Here is a 26,774-nt window from a genome sequence, read left to right as displayed (position 1 = left end):
TTTGTATCTTTATGTTCGCAATATAGTGAGGCATATCTTTATACATGCGTACCTAATAATCGCCTGACACTACTTTGGAAGTATTGCGTACAACACGATTAGACCTGGTTCAGGAAAGAACTGCCCTAGTTTCTTAATGTTCCATATTACAATAGCAACAAAAAAGGCTACAAATCTACTCACCTTCCCTACTGTTCATGTTCACTGCATTCAATAGTTCGCTTCTTTCCTCTGTACACTGCCCTCTTCGTCAGTCCCAGACTCAATACTGCACACACAGGGACTTTGCAAAGTCAGTACTGATCCTGCTTTGTTGCCATCTACCATTAACCTTAACTCTATTCACTTCACTCCATGGTCATTTCCCTCCGAATTTCTCTCTCTCTCTCTCTCTCTCTCTCTCTATATATATATATATATATATATATATATGCAAATTTCCTTATAGTACCAGCTGTTGGAATACTTAGGGGTACCCAAGGTATTCACGAACATAACTCAAATTAATGAGAAATATGACCAGGTCTCATCTTTGAACCTATTACAAATGAAAGCTAATAGGTAATAGGCTAAACAGAATGTACTCGTATGAAACAAATTTAGAAATAACGGTGCATTAAGTAAAATATTCATTAAAATGAAATCATTATTTGGAATTGTAGAAATCATAGATATACGCATTATTACATGTATTTTGCTTCCAAGGGCAGTATTCTCTATTAGTCCAATGTTCAAACGCAGTTAATAGGCTGATCAAAATAGGCTAACTGCTAATGGATGCTACTAGGCTAAATAAATTTGTGAAACATTCTTGTGAATCACACACAGAAAAAAGTTGCATGGAATACTTTAATAAAACTGAAAACATTATTTTGTAGTAGCCCAACAGAAACCATACACATATACATTAGCTTTTCGTTCCCAAGAACTGCAAGCGTTATGAGTCCAATTTGTGCAATAGGCGTTTCAACGTACCTTAATTCTCTATCTTTCCGGAACTCTCTATATATACAATAAACTTCTCCGTTATTCTCCTCTATTCCATCTAAACTCAAAATATCCTCGGTCGCTTTCCTTGTCACTGACTTCTGTTGCAGACATATCTATTTCTTCTGAGGAAGTATAGTGTGACATCAGAAAGGGCTTGAGAAGCGAGTTTTTGGCAGTCTTTGTGTTTTTAATGCAGCAGCTGAATTGGTCAAACTCTTCATTTTTTAATCCATCTCCTTTTTTTTCTAAAGTTTTTTTCATGGGTGTTGTAGTCAAAACTTTTGAATACTTCCTTTTTTGGCCTATGCATGAAGTGGTCATAGCTGAAGGACAAGCAATTGTAAAAATATGAGCTACCTTGACATAAACTGAAGTATACATTGATGGACCAACTGTAATTGGTGGACTATCTGCTACACAGGTGGATATGCTGGCTGTTACAGATAAAGTATCTGCTGTTGCTGATGTAGCTCGGACAGATGAACTTTTGCTGCGACGGATTAACTTACTGTTGCTGCGACACAAGAAATTTCTGTAGCTGCGACGGGTGAACTTCCTATTGCTAGAATGGTTGAACTTGCACTTGTTCAAATAGCTTCAAGCTCGTCATTAAAAATGCCTGAATTCAGAGGTAAATTCCAGCGGCCTCCTGAAACCGCCTTTCCCATCTTCGCAACCTTAGGTAAGCTTTCTTGAAAATCGTTGGTATATCTGAAGTAAAAAAGTTTTAGAAACTGCCTCATGTGAACATCACATTCTTTGTTATATGCTGCTTTGAGGGGTCCCTAGAAAGTCAGATCCAACGGTTGCAATCTAGGCGACTTTGAGGGGAAAGAGAGCAAAACCACATCATCTGCTTTACCGAATTCGTAAACTGCTAAAGAAAAGTAGCTGGATTGATTGTCTAATATTAGAAGAACTGAGTCGTCTTGATTCAGCTTCACAAACGTTGTAAAATGCTCAAACGAGGAGAGAAACAACTCTTAAGTAATCCATCCTGACTGTGAGCAAGCGTAGAAAGACCCCTCCAGCCCACCCTGTCGACAGGCTGCTTGCAGCCTTTTTTCAAAAAAATAATCAGATAGTACATAACATCCTGCTGCATTCATGGAACAGCAAATGGTAATCATTCGCCCTCGTTCCCCACTTGTAGTGAAACCAACTTGCTTTTGACCCTTTTGAGCTAAAACATTTTCATCTTCCTACTTATTACCAAGATATGATCTATTTCGCAAACAAATTTCATTAACTTATTACTTACTTTTCAATTTTTAAAAAATATTATTTTTTGAATAATTTATTTCACAAATTGGGGCAATCCCGAACACTCCGGGGTAATGGCAAACATTCTGTCTGGTATTTCCCTGTGAGATGCCATTTCATTGTTCAATTTGAAACTAATTGTTGACTGCATACAGGATACTAAGATTACAAAGAACTAATGCTCAAATATAGGGGAATATATAGCCTTATCTGTAACAATATAGATAATAACCAAGTTACCTTGCGCAGATTGTTGATTCAACGTTATAAGTGAATCGACACAAACAACAAAACGTCTTCTTCCTGGCAATCCACTCTACTGACTGTCATCAAATTTATGCCATACTTTTCCAGGTCTTTCCGCTAGCGTGCTGCAAAATCGTCTGTTCTCTGACAAGCTTTCTTGGACGTAAACTTGGGTGTTCGGCGTTACCCCAATGTTCCCCTATATTTTCTTTCAGTGTATCATTTCGCTTCTTTCTTGATATTGTCAGTTTTTCTTCTTTTTGAGACAGTTGGGCTGACTATTGCAGGTGCCATTTACATAAATCAGTAATTTATCTTGTTATTTTTCGTTGTTTTTTTTGAAACTTTCAGTTTTTATTGAAGTCAAATTGAGTAACTCAGCATTTTTTTACATGTATAGTTAATGCATGATAATTATGCATCTAAAATTTATGATGTATAATAATATTTAAATGTATAAAAATTCACTTGCTTCTTGAAAGAGAGTCAGCCAGACAGCTCCATCAGAACTGCATTAGCGTGAATCATTTCCTGCAGCATTGCGACATGTAATAGTTCCTTGAATTGTTCGTTTTCTTTAAAAGTCAAATTCCAATAAGATGCGTACCTACTCTTTTTTGCGCCCTGGTTAGACCGTTTTGGGTAAGAGTAGAATACAGATATACATTCACTTTCCATTTTTCCGACTTTCGGTTTTCAAGAAGGAAGCATTAGTCTTGGGCACCTGAAGTTCTAGCCCCACTGGCATAAACTCAGCTCCCCAAAGATCTAGCTTACGTTTAAGCAGATATCTCAGTCCGAGATACCTCATAACATGTTTACATCATTAAATATACATGCTAAGTAAATTCACATAGTAACTCATTAATATTTGCCGAACCTGAACAGAAATGCATATTTGTATGTTAATAATCAGTCAAGCATCAAAGTCAAATTTATCTGACATAAAATTGACAACCTCGACGTTTACAATTGTTCTATGTATTACTATATATTATCTTTGTACTTTACCGTATTATGTATTCTGGTATTCTTGTATTATTCTACGTATTAGTATTATATTATCTACTTTGTATTTCACTACATTAATACTTATATCCTTATAATTACTGAAAAGTATTATGCCTGTTACTATGTATAGATATGAAAAAGTTTAAAGAAAACTATTAAATCTGAATATAAAATATTTTTATGCAAAGGCTATAGAAATACTTACTTTGCTTATGACAAAAAAGTTGCCTAAAAGGACAAAAGTAGTAATCGCAAAAATGGCCATTATTCTTGCTCCTTGACAATGTATGATGGACAAAAGAACATGGAGAAGAGTGGAAATCCTCACATTCCTCATTTCCTTCCTTCAAATTATATAAACAAACACAAGAAATGAATGTTAGAAATTAAGTTGGAAATAATACAATTTCGTCTCTAGTTATCAGTTAATTAGACATAAAGTAAGTAGAATACATGCTTATAAAGGAATAGTGGAAAGTAAATATTTTTGTATATATAGACCAGTTCAACGGGGGTAAAGAAGTATATTTTAATGCTGTTTATACGTGGTCAAAGGAAGTTTGAACAAGGTCATTCAATACTTCTAATTTCCACATTCAAAGGAATATTGTTCAAGATATTTGAACAAGAGTGTGGAATGAACTTGAAACCGCTTTTACACGAGCATAAAGTTATAGAATCGTTTTTTTAAAAATATATTTGTTAATAGGTGGCTGTCCAAAACAAGTAACCGAAACTATGAAAATAGGTGAAAGCAAAACTACGTACGGTACTGATTTAGTTTAAACTTGTGCATGAGTACACTTAGAAAAATTATTTATCCGGACAGCGGTATATTGTACAAATATACGGAATCCTCTCGCTTACTACAGAAATCAGTACGGAGCATAGGTTATCCGTATGCTATATAGGCACTACCCTGAGATGTTACATCATGCCATTGTAGGATGTCTGATATGTAACAGTCTTACTTATATTACATACATATATGTATGTTACCTTCGTCAGCTATATGTTATATACGTCTATTTGTATATGAGATCCTGACCACCTATATTGTTTCATACGGAAAGTACGTAGAGATAGAACACTTATACAGAAAGTATTATAAAACATGCGTTTTCAGTTATACGTTTGCTGTACGTTAAGACCAAAAGCTACAGGATATACAAATGTAACATACGATTTTACGTAAGCCACATACATTTTTCTCAGTGTAGCTACATTATTAGAGTTTCTTTCTTAACCTTCTACGGACATTTGAAAATTAATAGATTATATTAAACCTTAAAAAAACAAAACAAAAAAAGGATGTCGGTTGATTTTGTAGCCACACCATCAAATTTCCACTAAACATTTTGGCCCTTCCACATCAAATGTAGGATTAGGTTACATTGTGTTAAAAGAGTACAGTGCTGCATCAGTATAAAAATCGTTCCCTGAACTTTTTTTAAATGTAACTTTTATTCTTCATTTGGCGTACGGATAACAGAATCACACCCAAGAAAAATTTTTTTGAATCATTTCCAAAAATTATGGATTAGTAGCGCGAAGCAATGATTGCATTTTGATGTTATTTATGCTGTGACATCGAAGACTGTTTTAAATAAGAGACTGAAAACACAAGAAACCAAGCGAAGCAATGACAATATTAATTTTTCTTAGCTACTGGACTTACTTTAGGATTTGCATCAGACTTTCTTTACAAATGTAGCGTATTCGGAACCGGTTAAGAATACCCCGCCATAAAAATGATAATTTTACGGTTAAAATAAGTGAGTACATATGAAAGAGGATTGTATGAGATATTAATTTCTACTATAGGAGCATTTCTACACAATGTAGGAAACCAACATTTTATGTTTACAAGTTTAATGTTACTAGTGTCAAACAATTACAAGGGATATAGTAGAGTTAAAAGAAGAGACTACGATGTTAAGTATTTCTTGCACCATTCTCGTTTACGTGCATACCTTTCTACAGACGCACCTCCGTGCAGTGCTTCCGCCCTGAGTCGGATAAATAGCATTATCACTCTTAGGGGTCAGTCATTTTCATAGCATACGTCTGGATGCGTATTTATATCCGTACGAAGAAGCTCTTGTAATGATAATCTGAACCTATGAACACAATTCCTCTCCAAAGAAACAAGTGAATTTGTGATGAAATAATGGCGTATATTATAATAGGATAACATGTAATCATTTCCAGGGCACTTCAGTTTGTACGCATATTATCAACCTGTATGCAATTATTTGGGCATGTACCAGGATAATAATAGGTCAGAATGTCTCATTAAAATAAGTCAAATATATATTTTTTAATTTGACGAATTATTCTTAACATGCAGTCGAAATTCCTGTATAATAAATTCTTAAGTTAATATTTATATCTACAATTATCTTCATATTTAACACTAACTATGGGCATGCAAGCATTACAAGTATATAAATCGTGTATATTATTAACAAGATTACTTGCATTAGCTTCTAGTGCGGATATTTGCTTTTATTTATTATGATAGTTCACACTTTGAGCATCATATAAAAATGAAAAAGATTCATAAAAAGATATTTATTCAACAACTGCTACTCTGCACCAAGACGTCAACATAGTTATTCGGTATTTTCCTGCAATCAACTCGAGCGCTAATTGGTTATTGAATGCTCTTGCATTTGGATTGTTTAGAACAGGATCGAAACGAAATTTCTTGAATTCAAGACAAATCTGACATCCCTTACTACATCTATTTCATCAAATAGTCTTGAATGGTCTTGAACAAGAGTCTTGTTCAAGCTTTCATTGATCGTGTATAAACAGCATAAGAGAATTCAAAACAAATAAAAAGAAAAAGCCTGTTCTCCTGTGAGGTGACACGAAGTTATTCAATCTACAAAGAGCCAATTTGAATTAGTTCATGCAAAAAGGGTTTCAGTCATTAAAACGGCAAAATTGAGTTAATATCGGTTTTTATTCCTATTGGGTACACCTATGTTTCTATGCACAAAGAGCTTCAGTTTCATTGCTCTAACATTTTATAAACAGATATTATTATAACTTTGATTATTCTAAGCAGCATGGGTTTGAGTCAGTAACTGAAGCTCTTTCTGCATGGAAAATTATATTTGTTTTATAAGTTGATTTCGTACGATTCTGTTGGTCAACCTGCAACATCTGGAAAATGGCAAACAATGTCTTAACACAGTTTTGTGTCAACAAAGAGCAAAAAGTAATAACTAAATAAAATTACATGGTTTCATCTATAATTTACATGCAAGAAGGGCTTCAGCCCACAATGGAAACATTTCTTTTTAACATGGCAATGAGCATAAACATAATATTCCTCCATAGCATTCGATCACTTTTATTTACACAGAAACTAAAATTGATTCATTTCGATTTTATAGTTTCAAAACTCCAATATTTTTCTTTTTTTATAAACTAAGTTTGTTTGCCTGAAGTCCTTTCTGCATTAACTGATCTATTTACTATCATTCTTGAAGCACTTCTAAGATCCACATTAAACAGATAAGAAAGGTAGTAAATGTATAATTAAAGTTGTAAACACTATAATCAAAATCGTTCAGAAATAAATTAGGGAATCATATTTGTTAATAACACACTAAATCTCATATCATAATAAGTTAAAGGACAATTCCATTTTTTAATTCTATGACCTGTTAAAGAAAAAATCTATTATTTAATATATTCAAATAACAAAGCTCTAAGGAAAACAATTTTTGACATGATTATATTTACTGATTTGTCGCTGAGGATAGTATGATATATCGTAGTTATTATGAGTGGAAGATGAAATATATGTGTAAACCAATATACAATGTGATTGCCCCTTTATAATAATAAATTAGATCATAATAATACATTCGTTTTATTCTAAAGACTGTATAATGAAGATGTATTTAATAGTTCAGAACCCCTGTCTTATGAGAAAGCTAGAACTGTATTGAATATAATTATGTAAAGTTGTTAAACTTTAAATCACGCTCTGTATATTTAATACAACGAAGTTTTATTCAGTACACTTCGAACAAAGTTTAAAAAACCTCTACATTATTGACTATAACTTCAATTTTAAATATCATCATTTCCACTTTTTAAAAACTAATAATGGTGACAGGTACTGTAGTTGCTGAATGCGTACGCATTTGTTTTTTTTTTAATCCAAGGAAATTAAATGCTTCTGTTTTTATAATGTAAATATGATTTAATTAATTTACATCTAACAGTTTTATCACATAGATTCATAGAGGCTAGGTCTCAGTTCTGGTCTCCTTCATAAGAAATGAAAAAAAAGAATAATTGTAACATCCTCCCATTCCGAAGAATAATGTGATTTATGCACTTAACATTTCTTAATCTAACATAAAATATTCTATTCTTAAATTACTGTAAATTATATTAATTTACCTTATATATAGTTTTGCTCTATCATGGAATATTCCTTCCCAAGCCCATTGCTTAATTTGGATTATACCCGTAATAATTTCTTGTGTTAATCTGATTCTTTCTTCAGTTGATTTCTCGGTTACTTGCTTCAATTGGGAAATTTTTCTTGATGTTACAACTGCAATGATAAATTTAATATAGATTTATTTTACATTATAATTCTCAATTTGTGTTTCAGTGTAATTTGACATTGAAATTTGGTAATGTTGGAATTTGTTTCCCCCAAAAATTGAAGTTAGATAGAGAATCTGATCAATAATTTTAAGACGGGTTATTGTGAAGAAAGCAGGAACATAGAAAATTCACAAAATATTGCTTATACTGTATACTTTCCAAACAAAATATATGAACTAACTAACTAATTAAATCTATAGCCTATGGAACCCGGAGGTTCAATGCCGCATTCACAAAAGCATAAAATATTAAATACTTTTCATTAAAAGTCTTTTTTTTGTATGAATGAAAAATAAAATAAATCTCTTTCTCTAACTTCAGCATCCTTAAACATTTCTGCGGCAAGTTACATTGAATCTGTACTTAATGTAATTTCAATAAATAGACGAGATTTATTTTAACATAACACTTACTGTGATGAAAAATAATGCACATTGCATTCAAGTATATAAAAAGCAGAGTTATCATATTATAGGTTTGTTCAAACATGTTTATTAACCCATCTAATAAATATAAAAGGCATAAAAGTAGAAGATTTAAAAGAATTCGTAGGAAAATAATTCTTGTCAATTATTAAGAAATTTATATTTTACATACATTGCAGTGGAATAAGAATGACAAGCAAGGCCATGCCTGCCAGACTCGATGCCCCAAGAAAATTCCAAAGAACGTATGTCACAACAGCAGCTGCTATAGGACCCACTATTATATAGGACATCGTTATTACACCTTTGTCGAAAATAACTAGATCCTCCATTGTACTTAAGAGGGCTTTTTCCATTCGTGACTCTTTCTTTAGTTTTAAACTCTGAAAATGAAAGTTTCATTGTCATACTTGAGTGTCAATATCTACAAAAGTCACTGTGCATTTTGAACATAAGAAGTGCACTGAATACTAAGATAGTTGACAGATGAAATAAAGAATGTTACACATAACAGTAATATCTTTGCACTTTCTTTATATACCATTTACAAATCCTACTATATAGTACATTGTAGAATTAGAACCGAAGGAATCCAGCAATTTAATCTTCTAAATATCTAATTAAAATGTATATTTACCAGCATATAGGTTTCTTTTCTTTTTCTCAACACACTGATTGGGTGATACAGTACAATTTAAATGTGGGTCTATTTCTAAAACACTTTATTGCACACAAAAATGTTTTTGAGTAAGTTTTAGAATTAAAAGACGTAGACACTACAAACACTTACAAGACTAACTGTAATTGAGATGTTTACATCACTTTGCAACTCCTTGCATCAAAAGTACTATATTCTAGAATATATATAAAAGAGAACGTACAAAATTTTGTCCGCTCATCACGCTAATACGGCTGAACCAATTTCTTTCATTTTTGGGGGGTTATTAGGATTTGGACCCTAGATGGTTTTTATCATATCACTTTAATTTTTAATTACCAGTGTCTTGAGATAATTGACCATTCAGGTGTCCATAACGTACAAATCCTTTGTTATTAGTTCATCATAGGTAAAAATAAACGTATTTATATGCAACCCGCATGACCGTGAGGATCGGCGGGTTAACATAAATGACAGGCGATATACAGCGGAAAATAGCTTGAATCTTCTGTTTAAAATTTTTTAATTGATTTGCTTATTTTTACAGACACTTTTACAATATGCCAGCACCGGGATGACCGCAGCGAAGCGGGGCGGGTTAACATAAATGACAGGCGATATAATGTTAAGATTTACTGCAATCTTCTATGGTGTTTATCATATCACTTGAAAGCGAAAAAGTAAAAATTATCTAAGTAACAAAGTTTATTGCGTTCCGGGGTGACCGCAGCGAAGCGGGGTGAACGCTGCTAGTATTCTAGAATGACAACCCAAATACAGCATTTCTAATAATATTCTTATTGATTTTTAAAATAATGTTGTTAAGATTTTTAACTAGGGGTTTGGTGAAGCAAGAGACAGAGGTCTGGATTTTCTTACCAAAATTTTGTCTTTGCCAAGTTACAGATCCAGCATGTATAGAGATCGTGCAACATCCCTGGGAGTACCGCTGGCCCGTTGTCGATAAAATTGGTGAGTGACATCAGGTTCCCGAAAAATATATTGAAAACACCAGATCGAGAAAATTTTGTATAATATCATGAGTATTCTAACACAAATGAGAGATTTATTCGGTTTAATAGCAAATTGAGAATGTTAGTGTTATGTGACAGTAGTCTCGTAATCGGTGACGAAACATGCAAAACAAGTCCGAAATACTTTGATCAATTGTACACATTAGGGGAGACCGGGGCTGGTTGGCGAACTCTTCATTCTTTATTTTTTTTATTAGCAGATGGTACACTGTATTGCAATGTAATGGATGTGTACGGTCAGACCAATGTTTCCTCTAATAAATTCAATATTTGTTTTTGTTTTGTCGCTTACGTTATTTTTCTAAATTCTATTATATATATTGCAATGAAGTAGGCTATTTGAAGTTTGAAATGACTTTTATTCACAACATTTAAAAGAATCAGCATTATGAAATATGAAAACTTCTTTCTTTCATTCTTGCTTGGTTGTAATGACATTGAAAACTACAAGATTATCAAACTAAATCAGTTTTAATATGATTTGTTGTAGATTCATTCTTCATATTATTTCGAAAAACTGAACTATCAAGAAAAGTAGTTTATTTCTCGCTGTTCACAAAGTAGCTAAGAGAAACTAAGATATGTTTTAGCTGAATTATCGAGAAATGCAGTTTATTTCCTACTTTCCACAAAGAAAGAAAAAGCAATAACTAGGCCTCTATTTTTGTAACAAAAGAGCACATACAAAATATTCTTGATCCTGAGAATTAGGCCTATTCAGAAAATTCAGAGTCCGGCATACAGTCTTATCTCGATTTCTAAATTTTGACAGTGATCCAATACGTGCATGCTATTCTATAACATTGAAGTAAAAGATTGGTAGAACTGTAAACTACATAACAATAAAACAAACAATGTAACAATAAAACAAACAATGTAACAATAAAAATAAAATGAAATAAAACTTCACAAGGGGTTGTTTGGGCGCACTTGCCAACCAACCCGAAATGCTATACGCCAACTAACCCCAAGATCATGTTGTGCAACGAAGTCGTAATTGCTCAGCAATTGTTTGGCATTTACGTTTTATTGTTTGAATATCCATAAAAACAAAGTTTAGATCTAATTAATGCTATATTACTTACCTCTGTACTCCAAGTAGTGACGATTCTGTGATGTTGTAACGGATAACTGAAAAAATATACTTCAGACTGGCAAAAACACTCTTTATCTAATAGACATCATAATCCGCAAGTTACAAATTCCATATGAAGGTGGCAGCTGCATCCATAGGTCGCTTTTTTATGACAGTAGCAACAGCTCATTATGTTAATTAATGAAGGAGTTACATGCAGTTCGTCAACCAGCCCCTGCTGCCAACCAGCCCCGGTCTCCCCTATTAATGCGCAACATGGAAAAAGGAAGTTGCGTGATTTTTTTTCTTTAACTTACGAAATCAATTTTGTTTGCATTCAATCCCTACGTTATAATGATAGATTTTGAAACTGTTATAATAACGGCTGTGTGAGGAACATTTTCCGCGTGCAAATTACAAAATTCTAAGTTCCACTTTAATTAGTGTTTGTGGTGAAAAATGCAGGTTATCGGAAAACGGTACAGAGATAATGAGCAGTTGAGGCAGTTTGTAAGGATGGCAGAAACTAACTTTCTTGCCTCCTACGGACCTCGACGATACATTGTTAAAAATATTGGAAACCTATAGAATTAATGCAAAAAATTAAAGACTATTTTGTGTATCAGTGGTTTGAAAATAACACTGTTAAAGATGTTTAAAATTGTTTTGGACACAAGGACAGGACCACAAATATTGAAGAAGGGTGGCCCAATAGATTAATCCGAAAAGTTGCAAAATGTCAACCAAACAGTGTCGAACTCGTCCCTGTTTTAAGGGAAGATATTTTACATCAGGACGCACTGCAATTATGGGTAGAATTAAACATGATTAACAAGCAGGGAAAAGGAGTATATAGATTTCGATATAAGAACAGCTGCTGTCATAAGTAAATTTGAACAACATAGAGACGTACACCGAGTTCATCAGTACCTTGCGTATATGGTTAAACTTGATTTCTTTCCTCCAATGGTTATTTACTTCTTGACAAAAGTTTTATGACAATGATAAAAGTGTGGCAAAGCTTCTGTAGGAGCCGCCTAAGGCTTTGTCTTGGCATGGGTTAAGCAGATCACTTTCGTTCATTACAAACTTCCAGGTGTATTACATGTCATCGCTCTGTAGGATAGGGATTAGTTTCCAGAGAAATTGATAACTTGTTTGTTATTTATTTTGTTATATATTTCACACTTGCAACTGCTGGTTTATTTTGAGTTGGTTTCTTTCCTTGGAACGCAAAAAAAGCAGCTCATAACCAGAAAATACCACAATTGTCATCACGGGTGATGAAATGGGCCAAACCACGCTCCCTTTTCGATAAGAGATTAGATGGGAAGCAATGCAATGGGAGTACATCTCCACTGCACTTTTTTGCTCAGAAGAAAACCACTGGGTGCTGCCCATCGTGGCCGTATAATTATTAAAAGTGTTGCAAGCCGAAGTTTATTCGAGATGACTAACATGTCACCTCGTTGAGTGAATATTATAATTCATAGTATGTCATCAATATCTTAAATATTAAGTGGTTTCACTCAATGGTATGTCATGGTTCTCAAACCTACTAACCTGTCGAACTTTTAATAGACATAATATACAGGGTGTTTCAAAACAACACCGACAACATTTGGGAGATGATTCCTGACACCAAAATAAGACGAAAAGTATAGAACAACCTGCGTGCACAAATGCTTCCTTTCGGAGTTATAGGTTGCCGAAAACATGATAAAATGAAATTTAAATGCCCATAGCTCCAAAGCTATGGGGCCTACCATAGTCGGGTCAAGACTTTACTAAGGAACTAATATGTGCTCTATCCAAAAATACGAGTTTCAGAATCCTGCAGTACTTCCACAACAATTTTTATAGAGGTAGTTAGTGAGTACTTCAGATTATATACCCGTAACCAAATTGCCTGTACAAAAATTGTTGCGTGAGTATTTTTGGATAGAGCACATATTAGTTCCTAATTAAAGTCTTGATCCGACTACGGTAGGTCCCACAGTTTTGTAGCTATGGTACTTTAAAGTTCATTTTTTCATATTTTCGGCAGCCTATAACTCCGAAAGGAAGCATTTGTGCACCCAGGTTGGTCTATGCTTTTCGTCTTATTTTGGTGTCAGGAATCACCTTCCAAATGTTGACGGTGTTGTTTTGAAACACCCTGTATATAATATCCATAGAAGCTATAAAACTACAAATGTATAATTATAATATTGCCAAACATATTTGTTTGTAGGCCTAATATTACGTATTTGAATTTGTAAGTTGCATATTATGTTGCATAATTCTCTTTTAAATGTATGAATTATTAAATTATAATATTGCTGCAAAAAAGTTGATTGGAAATTTACTATAGCGATGCACTTGTCAAAGAAATCTGAAGATAATTATATGTAAATTCTTACTATCTGAATCAGTGTGAAAAATCTGTAGACCTCCAACACTGAATTCAACTGAATCACCTGCAGGGTTGTAAGCTGGCAATATTATCTCACTATTTAAAAAAAAAGATTGAAATACTGGAGTGACGCAAATTCAAAATGCGACATGTTCTCCAGTATTCTTTTTACCCTGTCTCTTTACTGTTCATTCATACAATAATCGGGTTCATATATATAAAAAACATGGGAATCGTGCTTTATCTAAGATTTAGAGAGAGAAAAAATAGGAATAAGTAGACTATGTCTGAGCATCGCCGGTGATGGTCTGGAAAGACAACGACATGCTTACTGAAGCTCCTATTGAATGCACGTTGCTGGTTTCTCTAATTATTAAATAACAACAATCATTGTGAGGGAACGCAGCTAAAAGTTGAACCCTCATCTGAAAGTGATATGAGTCTCCCACATTAAAGGCGAAAGAGATAACCATTTAGCCAGTAGGAACATCTTTAGAGCACTGAGATATTCATTGTAAATAAAATTATTTTACATCCAACTAGATGATTTATGAACATTATCTGACTTGACCATTATTTTTTGTGTGCAGAAACTAGTTCTTTTTCTCATTCCTCTAATTGTTCCACAATAGTATGAGATGCAATTCGTTTATGACAATTAATATCAAATTTTGTCTATCTTGTGTCAAATATTTCATTATTCTTGTACTTATTTCAATCACCACCCATTGCCCTTACTATAGTTTTATTAGCATATCAATTAATTTATTATCTACGATTTCGGCCTTGGTAACTGATACTGGAAATAATAATAAGAATAAATCATTTATATTAGGTTTAATTCACGTTTAAAAGTTAATAACATTAACATCCAAGATTTCCACTATATTACCTTTCTATATAGTAATGATGAAGCTGCTACTCGCATTTTCATCCCGAGAGACACGGCACCTATGTCCCAGCCTTGGTGTAAAAATACATGGATAGCTGAACAGCAACATATACCTATCCCTTGAAGGTAGCTTCTGTATTTCACTGCTAGCCATGAATATTCTGTGCCTTGAATTAACTGTTCAATCAATACAGCTTGCCAAATTCTTAAAAGAGTAAATAATATTGTAACTAATTAACATAAATGGAAAACAAATTTACATTAAAAATGACTAGAGAATTTGATTTCCTGCAACATAAATTCATTAACAGTTCTTTCTCAATCTTAGTGAAATGTACTTATAAGACAACACGAAATTACAAATTTTTGTATCTAACTTTAATAACTAACTAACTAACTCTATGGCCTATGGAACCCGGAGGTTCAGTGCCGCGTTCACAAAAGCTCTCCACTGACTTCTATCCTTAGCTAATTGGATCCAGTTTCTACTTTGTATTCCTATCTCTGCGAGATCCATCTTAATATTATCCTCCCATCTGCGCCTAGGTCTTCCTAATGGTCGTTTTCCTATGGATCTACCAGTCAAGACTTTGAAAACGTTTCTACTTTCTTCCATTCTAGCTACATGATCTGCCCACCTAAGCCTCCTAGACTTGACGACCCTAACAATGTTGGGTAAACCGTGTAAACTATGTAGTTCCTCGTTATGAAGCTTCCGCCATTCCCCATTCTTGTTCCTCTTGGGTCCGAATATTCTTCTCAGGATTTTTAATAGATTTTGATTAAAGCCTGTGTTCGATAGGACATAAGATATAAAATAAAAAATAAAATTTATTGAGTTACAGTTTGGTAAGTTTAATTTGTTACATTTCACAAATAAATCTATCCTCTTTCAAAACTTTGAAATTAGTTATTACAAAATGTTTATAATGTTTTATAGCGACGTGTTTTTATAATTTATTTAGTGTGCTTTCACAATGTTTGGTTGTTAGTTGTTTCCTAAAGAAGTCTTTGTTACCTGCATTATGTAATGTATTAAAATCATTATCTTACATAAAGGTACCTAGGTAGTAACGTCAAAGATAACATATTTATAAGTTAAAGTCATAAGTGAATCTTTGTCTTACCACCTGTAATCCATAATTTCGGTTTGTGTTCATGTTTCAAGAAGAATTCTAATTTCGATATTTTCTCTAACAATATTTTCTTTCTGGCTTTTGATGATAGCGCTACGCATAGGAGTTCAGCATTAGCTGATGTCAGTAGTTGTATACCGGGTGTGGACTCATTAAATTTATTATAAAGACCTTGTATTTATGTTCTATAGCGCATAGAAAACTCACTTCGCACTTTTGAGTGTTTGAGCTGTAAACCGATGGATGTTGCCTATATGTGGATGTTGTCCAGAGTACAGTATGCGGCGAAACAAACAGTACTGAAATTCGCATATGTATGGCGCGCAAGTGCACTGTGGTATGAGCTAGAAGCGCCCATGTGTGTTCAGTTGTGTATAGACTAGCGTAGTGTGCGCGTGAAGATAATGTTACTCCCAAAAGATGAGAAGGTGTTTATTGTCGAGCACTATTTCCGCTCATACGGTGTGAGGCAGCATCTAATTCCAGATGAGCGCTCGTCTACTGTATTGTTCTGGACCTATAACATATGAAGATGAAGATTTCATCAACTGAACATAGCTCATTGATGAAAGCCATGTGTATCTTGATCTCTACATCAATCGACAGTTGATTATTGACACATTCTTGCATGACTTGCGTGGTTTTTCCCACGCCAAATATTTGCCGTTTGCGTGGTTGCAGCAAGACGGAGCTACTGTCCACACTGCAAGTGAGTCATTTACCCTTGTGCTCACAAGAGTTTAGATATTGCTTGATTTCCCGTGGAACAGCTTTTCCATGTCCTTCCCACTCTCCTGACCTCACGGCTCCAGATGCCTCTATGCTGAAGGAAACACTTTACCGAACAGATAACCCCCTACCACTATAAGATTAACCTCCTACCACTATGGGATTAAGAGAGAAGATTCGGTTTTGTTTTGTCTTTCCAACAACCCGTGTTCACTAACACGTTCATCGATCCACACGACCGCTATGAAGAATGTGTGCGATGTAATGATCAACATTTTAAACACATTATGTACAGGCGCGATTCCTTTTAAATTTACAATATGTGTTGAATAACATTTAGTTGACAACATTTCATATGTTTTTATGTTGTACAACAAATAAATAAATAAATGTCAACGATGTGATTTCAGTACTGTTTGTTTTGCCGCATACTATATGTAGTACTGCATCAGTATTTCTGGCTATGGTCCCATCGTCGAGATACCACAAATTCAATTCTGTTTTTCTTTTTATTGACAATTTGTGAGAGGGGTCAGAGCAAACAGTGCTGGACCTAAGGGATCGCCCTGTTGAACACCTTGTTGAGAAAAGATGATATTGTCTCCTACAAATAGGTCGCTATGTTCAGAATAGCACTGAAGAACATAGGGATAGAAATTCGGAAAATGATTTTTTACTGCAACTAGCATGGAATCTCGATTGATTTCATTAAAAGCAATTCTGAAATTGATTTTTACAGACGCTTTCACTTGTGAGTGTGGAAAGGAGTAAAACATTCTGGTGGTATGTACGGCAGCTTCAGCTCCAGAGGGTATAAATACGCTTAGTTGATGTGGGGACAACATATCTATTAACGGTTCGCTTATTTTGAAACAAATTATCTTAGCTGATGGAAAGTGTCTCCAAACGGTTTCCAACCGCTACTGGGAGTATCTCTCCATTTTTCTCTCTGAGTGCTATCAATGACGCGCCGAAGAAAATAGATCTTAAAAAGATTGGCATCTTTCCAGATATTATTATGTGTAATAGATTACATATGCAGTTGACTAGACGATCCTTTGATTTACATTGCTGACTAAGAATGATATCTTTTAATATCGATGGCCTGAGATTGTCCATTCCTCCAGCTGATCCGAACGAGAACAAGAACGAGTGCCTTAATGAATTCATCGGTAGAGACTCTGGTTACTGAAGGATTGGTCTCCGGGGGCTCTGGAGTAGCTAATGAATGTGAGTGAGCAGAATGCTTTTCTCTTAGAGCTTCTAACATTGATGAATCTGGAATTTCATGACGTCTTCCCAAGTTAAGAGCCTCACTGCACCAAGAAAATCTCCATCTGATAATTTGTGCTCAATACTCTTGAAGTTGACAGATTTATTTGTTGGTAACTGGCAAGGTATATATGTTTTTATGACGATATTCCGACTAATTTCGAACTCTTTGCTTAACCCATATTGTAAGATTAGTAACTTTTTCGGAATGTGGAGGGACACACAGAACTCCGTAGGGAAAAAGCAAAAGGTCTATCCAAAAATCAGTCCTAGTAATTGTTGTTTTTCGAACCAGTTCATATAAGGAATCTGCTACCAACAATCTTGCTCCTCTCGGAACTCGACGAAGGATTGGAATTTTGGCTTTTAAATGTACCAGCAGGCCACATATTTTAGTCTATGATTTTTTGGATTTGGTCATAAAAATTATATGTTAATAAGTCGTTGACAGCATTTTGTTTCAATTTACGACCGATGTGTGTTCTTGGATATGTCATGCTGAATCTTTGTATTGTCTGTTCACTCTAGGATGGAAAATTGTTTACAAAAAACAATTGCAGTGCGAGCGTCAAAACCTTGCTTCTCACCCCTACATGGTTAATTCATGGTTGCCAGCCACATGAATCGCCGAAGCGAGCGTACCTACTTCTGCACAGTCATACAACAATTGTTATTGCTATATAAATTGCTGCTTTTGAGATGACTGAGATATTAACGTTATGACAAATTGAGTTAGTTATTATGTAATACAATCTTACATACAATGTACGCTCAATTTTGTACAGGTGTTCTTGTTCGAAAACCTTGTACGCCTGGCAATATTGGAAGGTTGCAGTTTGTATTGTAAACAATAAACAGAGAGAGCGAAGACCATTAGGTTCGCTGGACAGCGTTGGTTTCATGATAAAGCAACAGAAACATATTGTACTGATTGTAAACAGGGGCTGGGAATTTCAATGCGAGTATAGGTGGAAATATTCTCGACACATTATTGCCTGTTGATGAAGGTTTTCAATGTTGCAAACTGCCAAGTCTAGAATTTCATACTAATTGAACGAGCTTTGAGAAGGATTAGTATGATGCAATAATTATAAATACTAACAACTATAGACTTAAAGTATTAGGGAATAAAGCATGCTGCTGTAAGAAGAATATAATACACATTGAATTACATTTTCAAAGTACAGTATAAAGCGAATATTAACATGTAAACATTTTAAAGCGGTACGCATTTGCCATGTTTGGGTGCCCTTACCAGACACTGTCCAGCTTAAAAAAGGCATTAAAATAAGTAAATCGAGCGTGGGCATCAACCCAGCTCTGGCTGGTATTCCTTATTAAGGTTTTCCTCAGTCCCACGAGGTGAATGCCTAGACGATAGCTTCTGTAAGGCAGGGGCGGATCCAGGACGGACTTCTGGGGGGGCGGTGGGTTTTAATACTGCTACTTAGAGCTACTTTTAAGAGCTCCAAACTCTGGGGTAGGTTTTATTTAAATACATAAAATAAGAAAGTTTCCTCTCGGGGGGAAATCGCCCCGATCGCTCCCTGGATCCGCCACTGCTGTAAGGCCAGAATTGTGCCAAACATTGAGGCCCCAGAATTGGTGCGAAATATATTCCTCCAGAATATTATGTTGCCAACACTTCCACAAATAGGGTGGTGGGTTCCGATATCTCTTTTTCGTTTATATGTGCTTAAATTCATTATGAAGTACTATATGTAGAAGCGTTTCTTTCTTTCTTCTTATCTTTCTCATCCTCGCTCTCTTTTCCCCACCTTCTTAAAATCTGAATACTATGCTCCTGTAAGATAAGATTGTTTCTCTCCACGGCCCAAGGTTTAAAGAGACCAACATGATATAGTTAATATTAGCAGAACTGTACCAATAAATTCACATTAGAGACAGTGCCGTAACTTAGATTTTTTCTGGGGGGCAAGCATTAATACGTGTATTTGGGCCTCCTAGAAAAAGTTTTTTTCCCATTTTTGGGCCCCCTCTTTATATCTTTCTCTTTCTATTTATGTCCCCCGGAGCCTGTGGGCCCTCCCTCACGGCAAGGTCAGCGGGGCCGTTACTTACGCCCCTGGGCCTCTTTCATACATGACAAATTAATTAAGGGGACAATATTGACAAATCTCAAAACCATACGAGTAAATGTTATTTCTAGGGCCCATTTACCTTTTGTGCGCTGCTTTATGTAATGTAGAGAAACTGTTTGATGCTTCATTTATAATTTCATGTTCGTATCGTATATGGATTAAGAAAATTTTGTCTCAAAATGGGCCCCTTCAAACGGCGGGGAACCTCTCTGGGGGGTAGTTGCCCCTCCCCTGCTCCACACAAGTTATGGCCCTGATTAGAGAAGAAGTAACCTGTTTCGAAATTTACGCAACTTGCAAATACCAAACCCTACTAGTGCTAAAGTTGATGAGTTAGTGCCACTGTTACCACTGCGATAAGGGGAAAGAAGGGGAAGGACTGCTAAGATTCGCTAGCCAGGTTTTATGTCAAACAGCGCCAAGCTACAGTAAACGGACAATACTGTGAATGGCTGAACCTCTTTGGCTGAGGAAGTATTTATTACAGAAAAGCATTGTATTTGCTTGTAATTATTTACAACAGTAAATCTGCGGCCTTGACTCTTATTGCGTTGTGTGATATCTGTTTTGCTAGCAGTACCATTACAATTGTCATTCCCATTTCTCGCTTTCATATGAATAATGGCTTCACGTGGCAATACTTCTTTAGGCTTGTCAATATTCAATCCATTTGTTTGAAAGCGTTGAATTTTATCCATTTTAAAATATATTTAAAATACTGTTTAAATTACTCTTCATTGTTGAAAGCTGAAAAAAGAAATTACGAATCATGATGTTCGTTAATCCAAGACAGTTTATTGTATTTTATTTCACTAATACCCAACAGATTTGGAAACGGATTTCACAACTTTCACTTCTTAAAACACATGTCTACACTCCTCATAATATTTTTTACCATTGCAAGTTGATCTATTACTTTTGGATTGTAAACTGGAAGCCGATCTTACCATTAACTCAATATCACAATAATTGTTTCATATTAATTCGAATCAAACGATAACTTTTAACGATATTTAATTATTAAATAATGAAATAAAAACTCATAATGTAGATATTAAAATATCATAATAAATGTACAAGTCTACGAGTTAGTACCGAGGTTCATAGAGTAATAAGGTTGGGTAATATCGGAAAATAGACGCTGGTGATATTGCGTCACTGTAGGAGCATAGCGAGAGAATTACACAGCCATAGACGGACGACGCTTGGCATTTGCAGAAGAAATAATGATATTAATCTTTGCGTACTTTTCCCTCTGGTTAATTGTTTGTTTTTAGGTTCATTTTAATTGACGACAATCTTCTTCTTTAGACTGAATTTGACTTTTGAATGTCATTGTTCCTATTCATTACTTTATTTGAATAAACATCCTAGTGCTCACAATAGCTTAATTGATGATTCATGCACATTATGATATTTCTCACTTATTTTTCCTTTTTAAAAAAATGCAATAGTACTTCTGCATCTCTTCCACCACAGAGGACGTAACCCTCTTTGGGTAGTAGCTAGAATTTGTTAGCTGGCAAAAAATATTTCCCATCATTTTGTGTTTACGTTTTTTACTGCTGTCATTTACATAATTGAAAATCAGCTCGAATTCTTTTGGTTTTGTCACTCATTTCTCTGATCAAGTGTGGAGACCAGGAGCTGTGCCGATTTCTGTATAACATCGGGTAGAGGAGTTCAGGTGTATGTGTATCATTGTCATGTAACAAAGCAAAGGTTCAAGCAAATACAGAATATCTAAATTCTGGGAATCCAATTAAATTTTGGCGGTGCAGGCTCCTGCTGGCCCCAGGGTCAGCGCCCTTTGAGACTACCACGAGAACAAAATCTCTGCCAAACTCTCAGATGCTTTACCTAATTGGGAGGTAGATGGTATCCATTATCGTGTCATATTTTCTTCCTCAATGAGCGATGTATCCAGCAAGATATGGAAATCTTTTCACTGGTTTGTTACTTTGGCAACACACAGCGGAAGTTGAAACAGTGAAGTGGTCATTCTATCGGCACTAAAGAATTCACGTTTTGTAAATAGCTCTCACTTCTAGTGCGAGTTGTCATTGGTACGATCCCAGACCATGTAAGCTTGTAGTAGATATCTGTGGGCTTTCCCTTGGGGGTCTCCCTCTCTCTCGCACACCTCATTCAACAATTATTTAATAACAATTCGCTTTCATTAATTATGAGTCTCCGTAAGTCTATAGGTCATAGGAGTGAACCTGAATGATTTCGCTTTTTGTTTGTAAACATGAGTCAGCTTGCACCGGAGCTTCCTCATGGTTATATGTACCTTCGGCGCGAGAGATGGGCTTCGATTCCCGTCGCGAGTTAATGTGGTTCGGATTCCTCACTGCTGAAAACGACGCTAAATTCTCATACAAGAACAATTACAACGTTTGCAATTTAATTTTTTCTGCTGTATTTAGCACATCTGGCAACCACGTAGTGAACCATTCTTTTTATGTTGACTTTTGTCAATAGTGCACACTTACAAGACAAAAAAATAAGGAAAAACAAAAAGAAAACAAAAGAAAAGAAGAACTACTTGAATTCATCTAAATACAGTTTATAACACCCACATTGTACACACACATTCATACAATAGAACACCAATCAGCAGTAAATCTTCAAAATAAGCCTATATATATATATATATATATATATATATATATATATATATATATATATATATATATATATATATATATATATATATATATATATATATATATATATATATATACATGAAAAACTTCAGTAGCCAGCGTGTATTGCGAAAACAGAATGTCCTCGCTAGTACTTAAATCCTCTATTATCAATACATTAGTTCCTCGCTCGGAAAGAATAATGTTTAGGAAAAGCATTTGGCATCCCTTTGGATATGGGATTTAATGAAAGAGAAATGATAAACAGACGAGTCTACCCAGGGCTAACTACAATATTTTCAAAATTTCATTTCATATGGTTACAAATCGGAAAGCAAAATTGTATAGAAATTACTTCCTTTCCCTTTTGGAAATGGTATTTTTGCAAACGCTGAGACACTTATTTCTAATTAAGAGTTTCTCTTCCGAATTTTAACCTCCTAACTTGGAGTGCTGGTGAGGTTTCAATCTGAACGTCTTTGTCCTGCATTAGGATACAAATTTGAATAAAAATTGCATAACTCAAATCTGGCTTGAGGCAGGTGCAAAATATGTTCAAAACTCAATTTCAATTGGTTTAACTATTTCTCGTGGAAAAGCGACACACAGCGTCCTTTTAGTTCTAGTTATAAAATCTCACATGTTTCTATCGTGACTTCATGCGCATAAAAGCAATTTCAAATGGATCTGCGCTTTGTGTTAAAAGCTCCCCCTGAGTTAGTATCGTGGCGGACATAAATAATTAATGAGGTAATGGCGACTGCTTTGAAACAAATGCAGAGTATGGAAATTAAATCTGTCATATCTGTAGTTTGGTATGAAGAAGAAACAAACTTCTAAACCAAAGGTCTAAACTCAAGTTATTAATATAAACTATGCCGAAGATTATCGACTTATGTCATGATAAGAGAAACACGAAAGACGTTTTCAAATGAAGAAAAGTAACATAACCCAAATCTAAACGAAAGCGTTCCACTAAAGTTACATGTCGAAAATATTCTACTATATGTTTTAAGGAAAATAACTGAAGTAAAAATAACTGAATATCACTCAACAATAAAGCATATAATAAACCAACTTTTAGGATATGCAGAGGTAATTATAAAAGCTTTGCTACAAAAATACCTACACAGATCATAATTCAATGAGCTCTGAAATACAAAGTAACAAAATAGCCTGTAGCCTATGAGATTCAGTCTACGGAGCAATTGTTACTTAAAGAATGGATATACAGTATTTCGAGAATCGAGGAAAGACGAGAAATGTTTACGATACTTTTCGTCTCGTTTCGATTTTTATTTCCAAAGCAAGACGATAATTTGAGTTAGCCTTCTCTCGTCTCGAATGTATAATGTTAATTCTAATGTTATTTTGTTTCTTTTAGAAACGAGATTAGAAATTCCGCTTTTCGTGGGTAACATTAAACAAAACCGAAATATTCTTGCCAAATGTCACGTTTCTGCTTGTAATGGTATGACCTGAGTGATATTTAGCTCCTAGCTTTTAATCTTCTATGAGATAATAATAATTATTATTAGTTAATAATAATAATAATAATTGTTTTTGAAGATTTGATAGTTCAAATATTGAAACGTCCGAGTATTCAAATATCTGAAGATAATAAAACATGTGTCATCGCTACCAAAAATTCTAGAGTAAGAAAAAATACTTCCTTGACGGAGATTCGATCCAAAAAACTACAGATTACTGGTCGTGCGCCTTGATCACTGAACCGCGATCACTACGCGGTAAACGAATCGTCTTTAGTGTGATTACGTTAGGTTTCTTAGTCTCGGCTTGCAAAGTTGTATGTTACTTTTCTTCATTTCAAAATATCTTTCATATTTCTTTTATCATGATACAAGTCAATTATCTTTGGCGTAGTTTGTAATTATAACTTGAGTTTAGACCTTTGGTTTAGAAGTTTGTTTCTTCTCCACACCAAACTACAGATATGACAGATTTAATTCCTACACTTTGCATTTGTTGCAAAAGTTGCCATTATCTGATTAATGATTTATGTTCACCACGATACAATTGTGAAGATAAGTACAGTCAGTGTTTTTGAAACGTCAGTCAAATACAATCAATATGCATGGAATATAAAAAAAAATATTGAATATTGTTAAAAGTTACACCATCATAAAGATAAAACAGATGAAAAGTGAAGATCCGTATTAATGTAAAATGTAATGCACAGTATTCTTATACACACACACTGTTATTGCACATTTTAGAATATTATATATTGTATAATAATTGTATAATAATATTATATGATATAAGGTTGTCTAAAATGTATTGTGCCCTTGGTGATCAACATTGAAAATACATATATTGTTATTGAAAAATTACAGTATGAAGTCACATATGCATTTTCTTTGATAACCTTCTGGTATTTTTTTGGGGGGGGGGTCATAATCTCGTCGGTATAGAACCTTTGTGGTTTCAGGGCAAAAAATTGTTTCACGTGGATCTTACAGACCTCTTTTGAAATTAACTTAGCACTACTCAGGGATTTCTGATGAAGCAGAAACAAATGATAGTCTGATTGTGCTAAGTCCTAGCTATATACTGGATACAATAAAGTCTCCTAGTCAAGTTCTCTTAATTTCTTACTGATCCTTAAAAATGTATGCGGTTTGGCATTTCAGTGCGGTACACGACACCCTTTATCTTGACTAGTTCCAGCAGTTTCTTTTGAATTACTAAATGCACTCGTGCTAATTGTCGACAGTCCAAGTCTGATTCTATCGTTCTGCTCGGCGGCAACTGCATCTGACGAGCAGTGTGTTTCCAAAGTCTCACCAAACGCACAGCGTAACCTTCTTGAGCGTTAGAGTGGGCTCTGCCGCAGACTGTGGAGCTTCGCCTCGCTTCGATCACGATTTTTTTGCACATTGTTATCTAGATTATCCACTTTTCATCACTGCTGATCAACCGCGTCAGAATTGATTGGAGTTCGTTACGGTTCAGTAGAGATTAGCAGCTAGAAATTTGATCGAGAAAATGTTTTAGTAAGATTAATCAGCACCCAAACTTGGAGCTTCATTTTTGTAGTAACTTCCTCCAAAAATGACGTAACATTATTTGGTATTGGATGTTTTGGTGTTTGGTAATATCTGACTGCTTACATGCCGATCTTGCTCGACTCTTGCTAGAATATTATAATTTCGGCTGTAATTAGTTACCCACTGCAAGGATCATCTTAGACATAGAAATTTACAGCACAAAAGCAACTGAACAATCTTTCGGCTGTTACTTTTGATAACAATAACGTATGTTACCCATAAACAGCACAAATTTCTTTACCTGCCTGCACAGCATTTGCGCCATTATCGAAATAAAATTGCAAAATGTAACGCAGTTATGCGGAAAATTCACTCATCTTCATAGCACTATACCTTTCGTCTGATTATAAGAATTTTACCGCCTTTTTTACATCTACTACCTTGAACTATCAGCTATCAAATGACGTTAGGCTTGGTTCGCTGCCAATCATATACTCTGAGATCTCAGATTACTAACGCCATCTTGTGCGCGATAAGCTTAATACATTTAGAAGATCTGATATTTTTGATCTCGAATTCAGAATGAAATTAAAACTTTATTATTAATATCAAATACGCTTAACACTTTATTCTACTATCAAAATCTTTGAATCCAATTCTAATCTTTGAAAAAATGAATACTTACAAGCATCCATCAGCGAGAATTCTTACAGCAACAAGAAAAAGGAAGCTAGGTCCAAAACACTTCCAGAAAGCGTTTAGCAGTCTTGGCTTTCGCCCAGCGTCCATTGCCCTCAGCAATTCAGAAGTCCACTCTCTAGAGTACAGAGTCATGAATTGTAACATACAATGAACATAAATGATACTAAAATTAATGAACCATTGGGCAAATAAGTCACACGTTTCTACGAGAAAGAAACATACTTACATGTGAAGCAAAATAAATTTCTAAAGGTAGAAATTAAACCAATTATATTTAAATAAAAGCATTACTCATGTAAGGCACTCGAAGCAAAAAAAAAAAAAAAAAAAAAAAACTGGAATTAAAAATGAAAAAATATCCTCTTCTATTCTGTGTACTAATGTACTTGAAGAAAGGCATCAAATTTTCGCTAAATCTGCTATTAGAACTTTCAAGATAAATACAATGGAATTGGGTGTTAACACCTTTAGTGCAGATGTGTCTCTGCTGCGTTAACACCAACGTCAAAAGTCTTAGTAGATGACTTAACCATGCCGAACATAG

The 26,774-nt window shown here is 34.6% G+C and overlaps 1 protein-coding gene across 1 annotated transcript in view; it reads right to left on the bottom strand.

The window, feature by feature from the left end:
* LOC145692413 (ATP-binding cassette sub-family C member 4-like) overlaps window positions 1-25,418 on the bottom strand; it is a 93,361-nt gene extending 67,943 nt beyond the window's left edge. The window contains exon 1 of the mRNA XM_081767719.1: window positions 25,227-25,418. Within this exon, the coding sequence (XP_081623845.1) occupies window positions 25,227-25,418 (192 nt within the window). The remainder of the gene's footprint in view (window positions 1-25,226) is intronic.
* Window positions 25,419-26,774: the final 1,356 nt, after the last annotated feature.

This window comes from Thermobia domestica, chromosome 8 (assembly GCF_964235325.1).
Source record: "Thermobia domestica chromosome 8, izTheDome1.hap1.1, whole genome shotgun sequence".
NCBI classification, from domain to species: domain Eukaryota; kingdom Metazoa; phylum Arthropoda; class Insecta; order Zygentoma; family Lepismatidae; genus Thermobia; species Thermobia domestica.
This window is presented reverse-complemented; position numbering and strand designations above follow the sequence as displayed.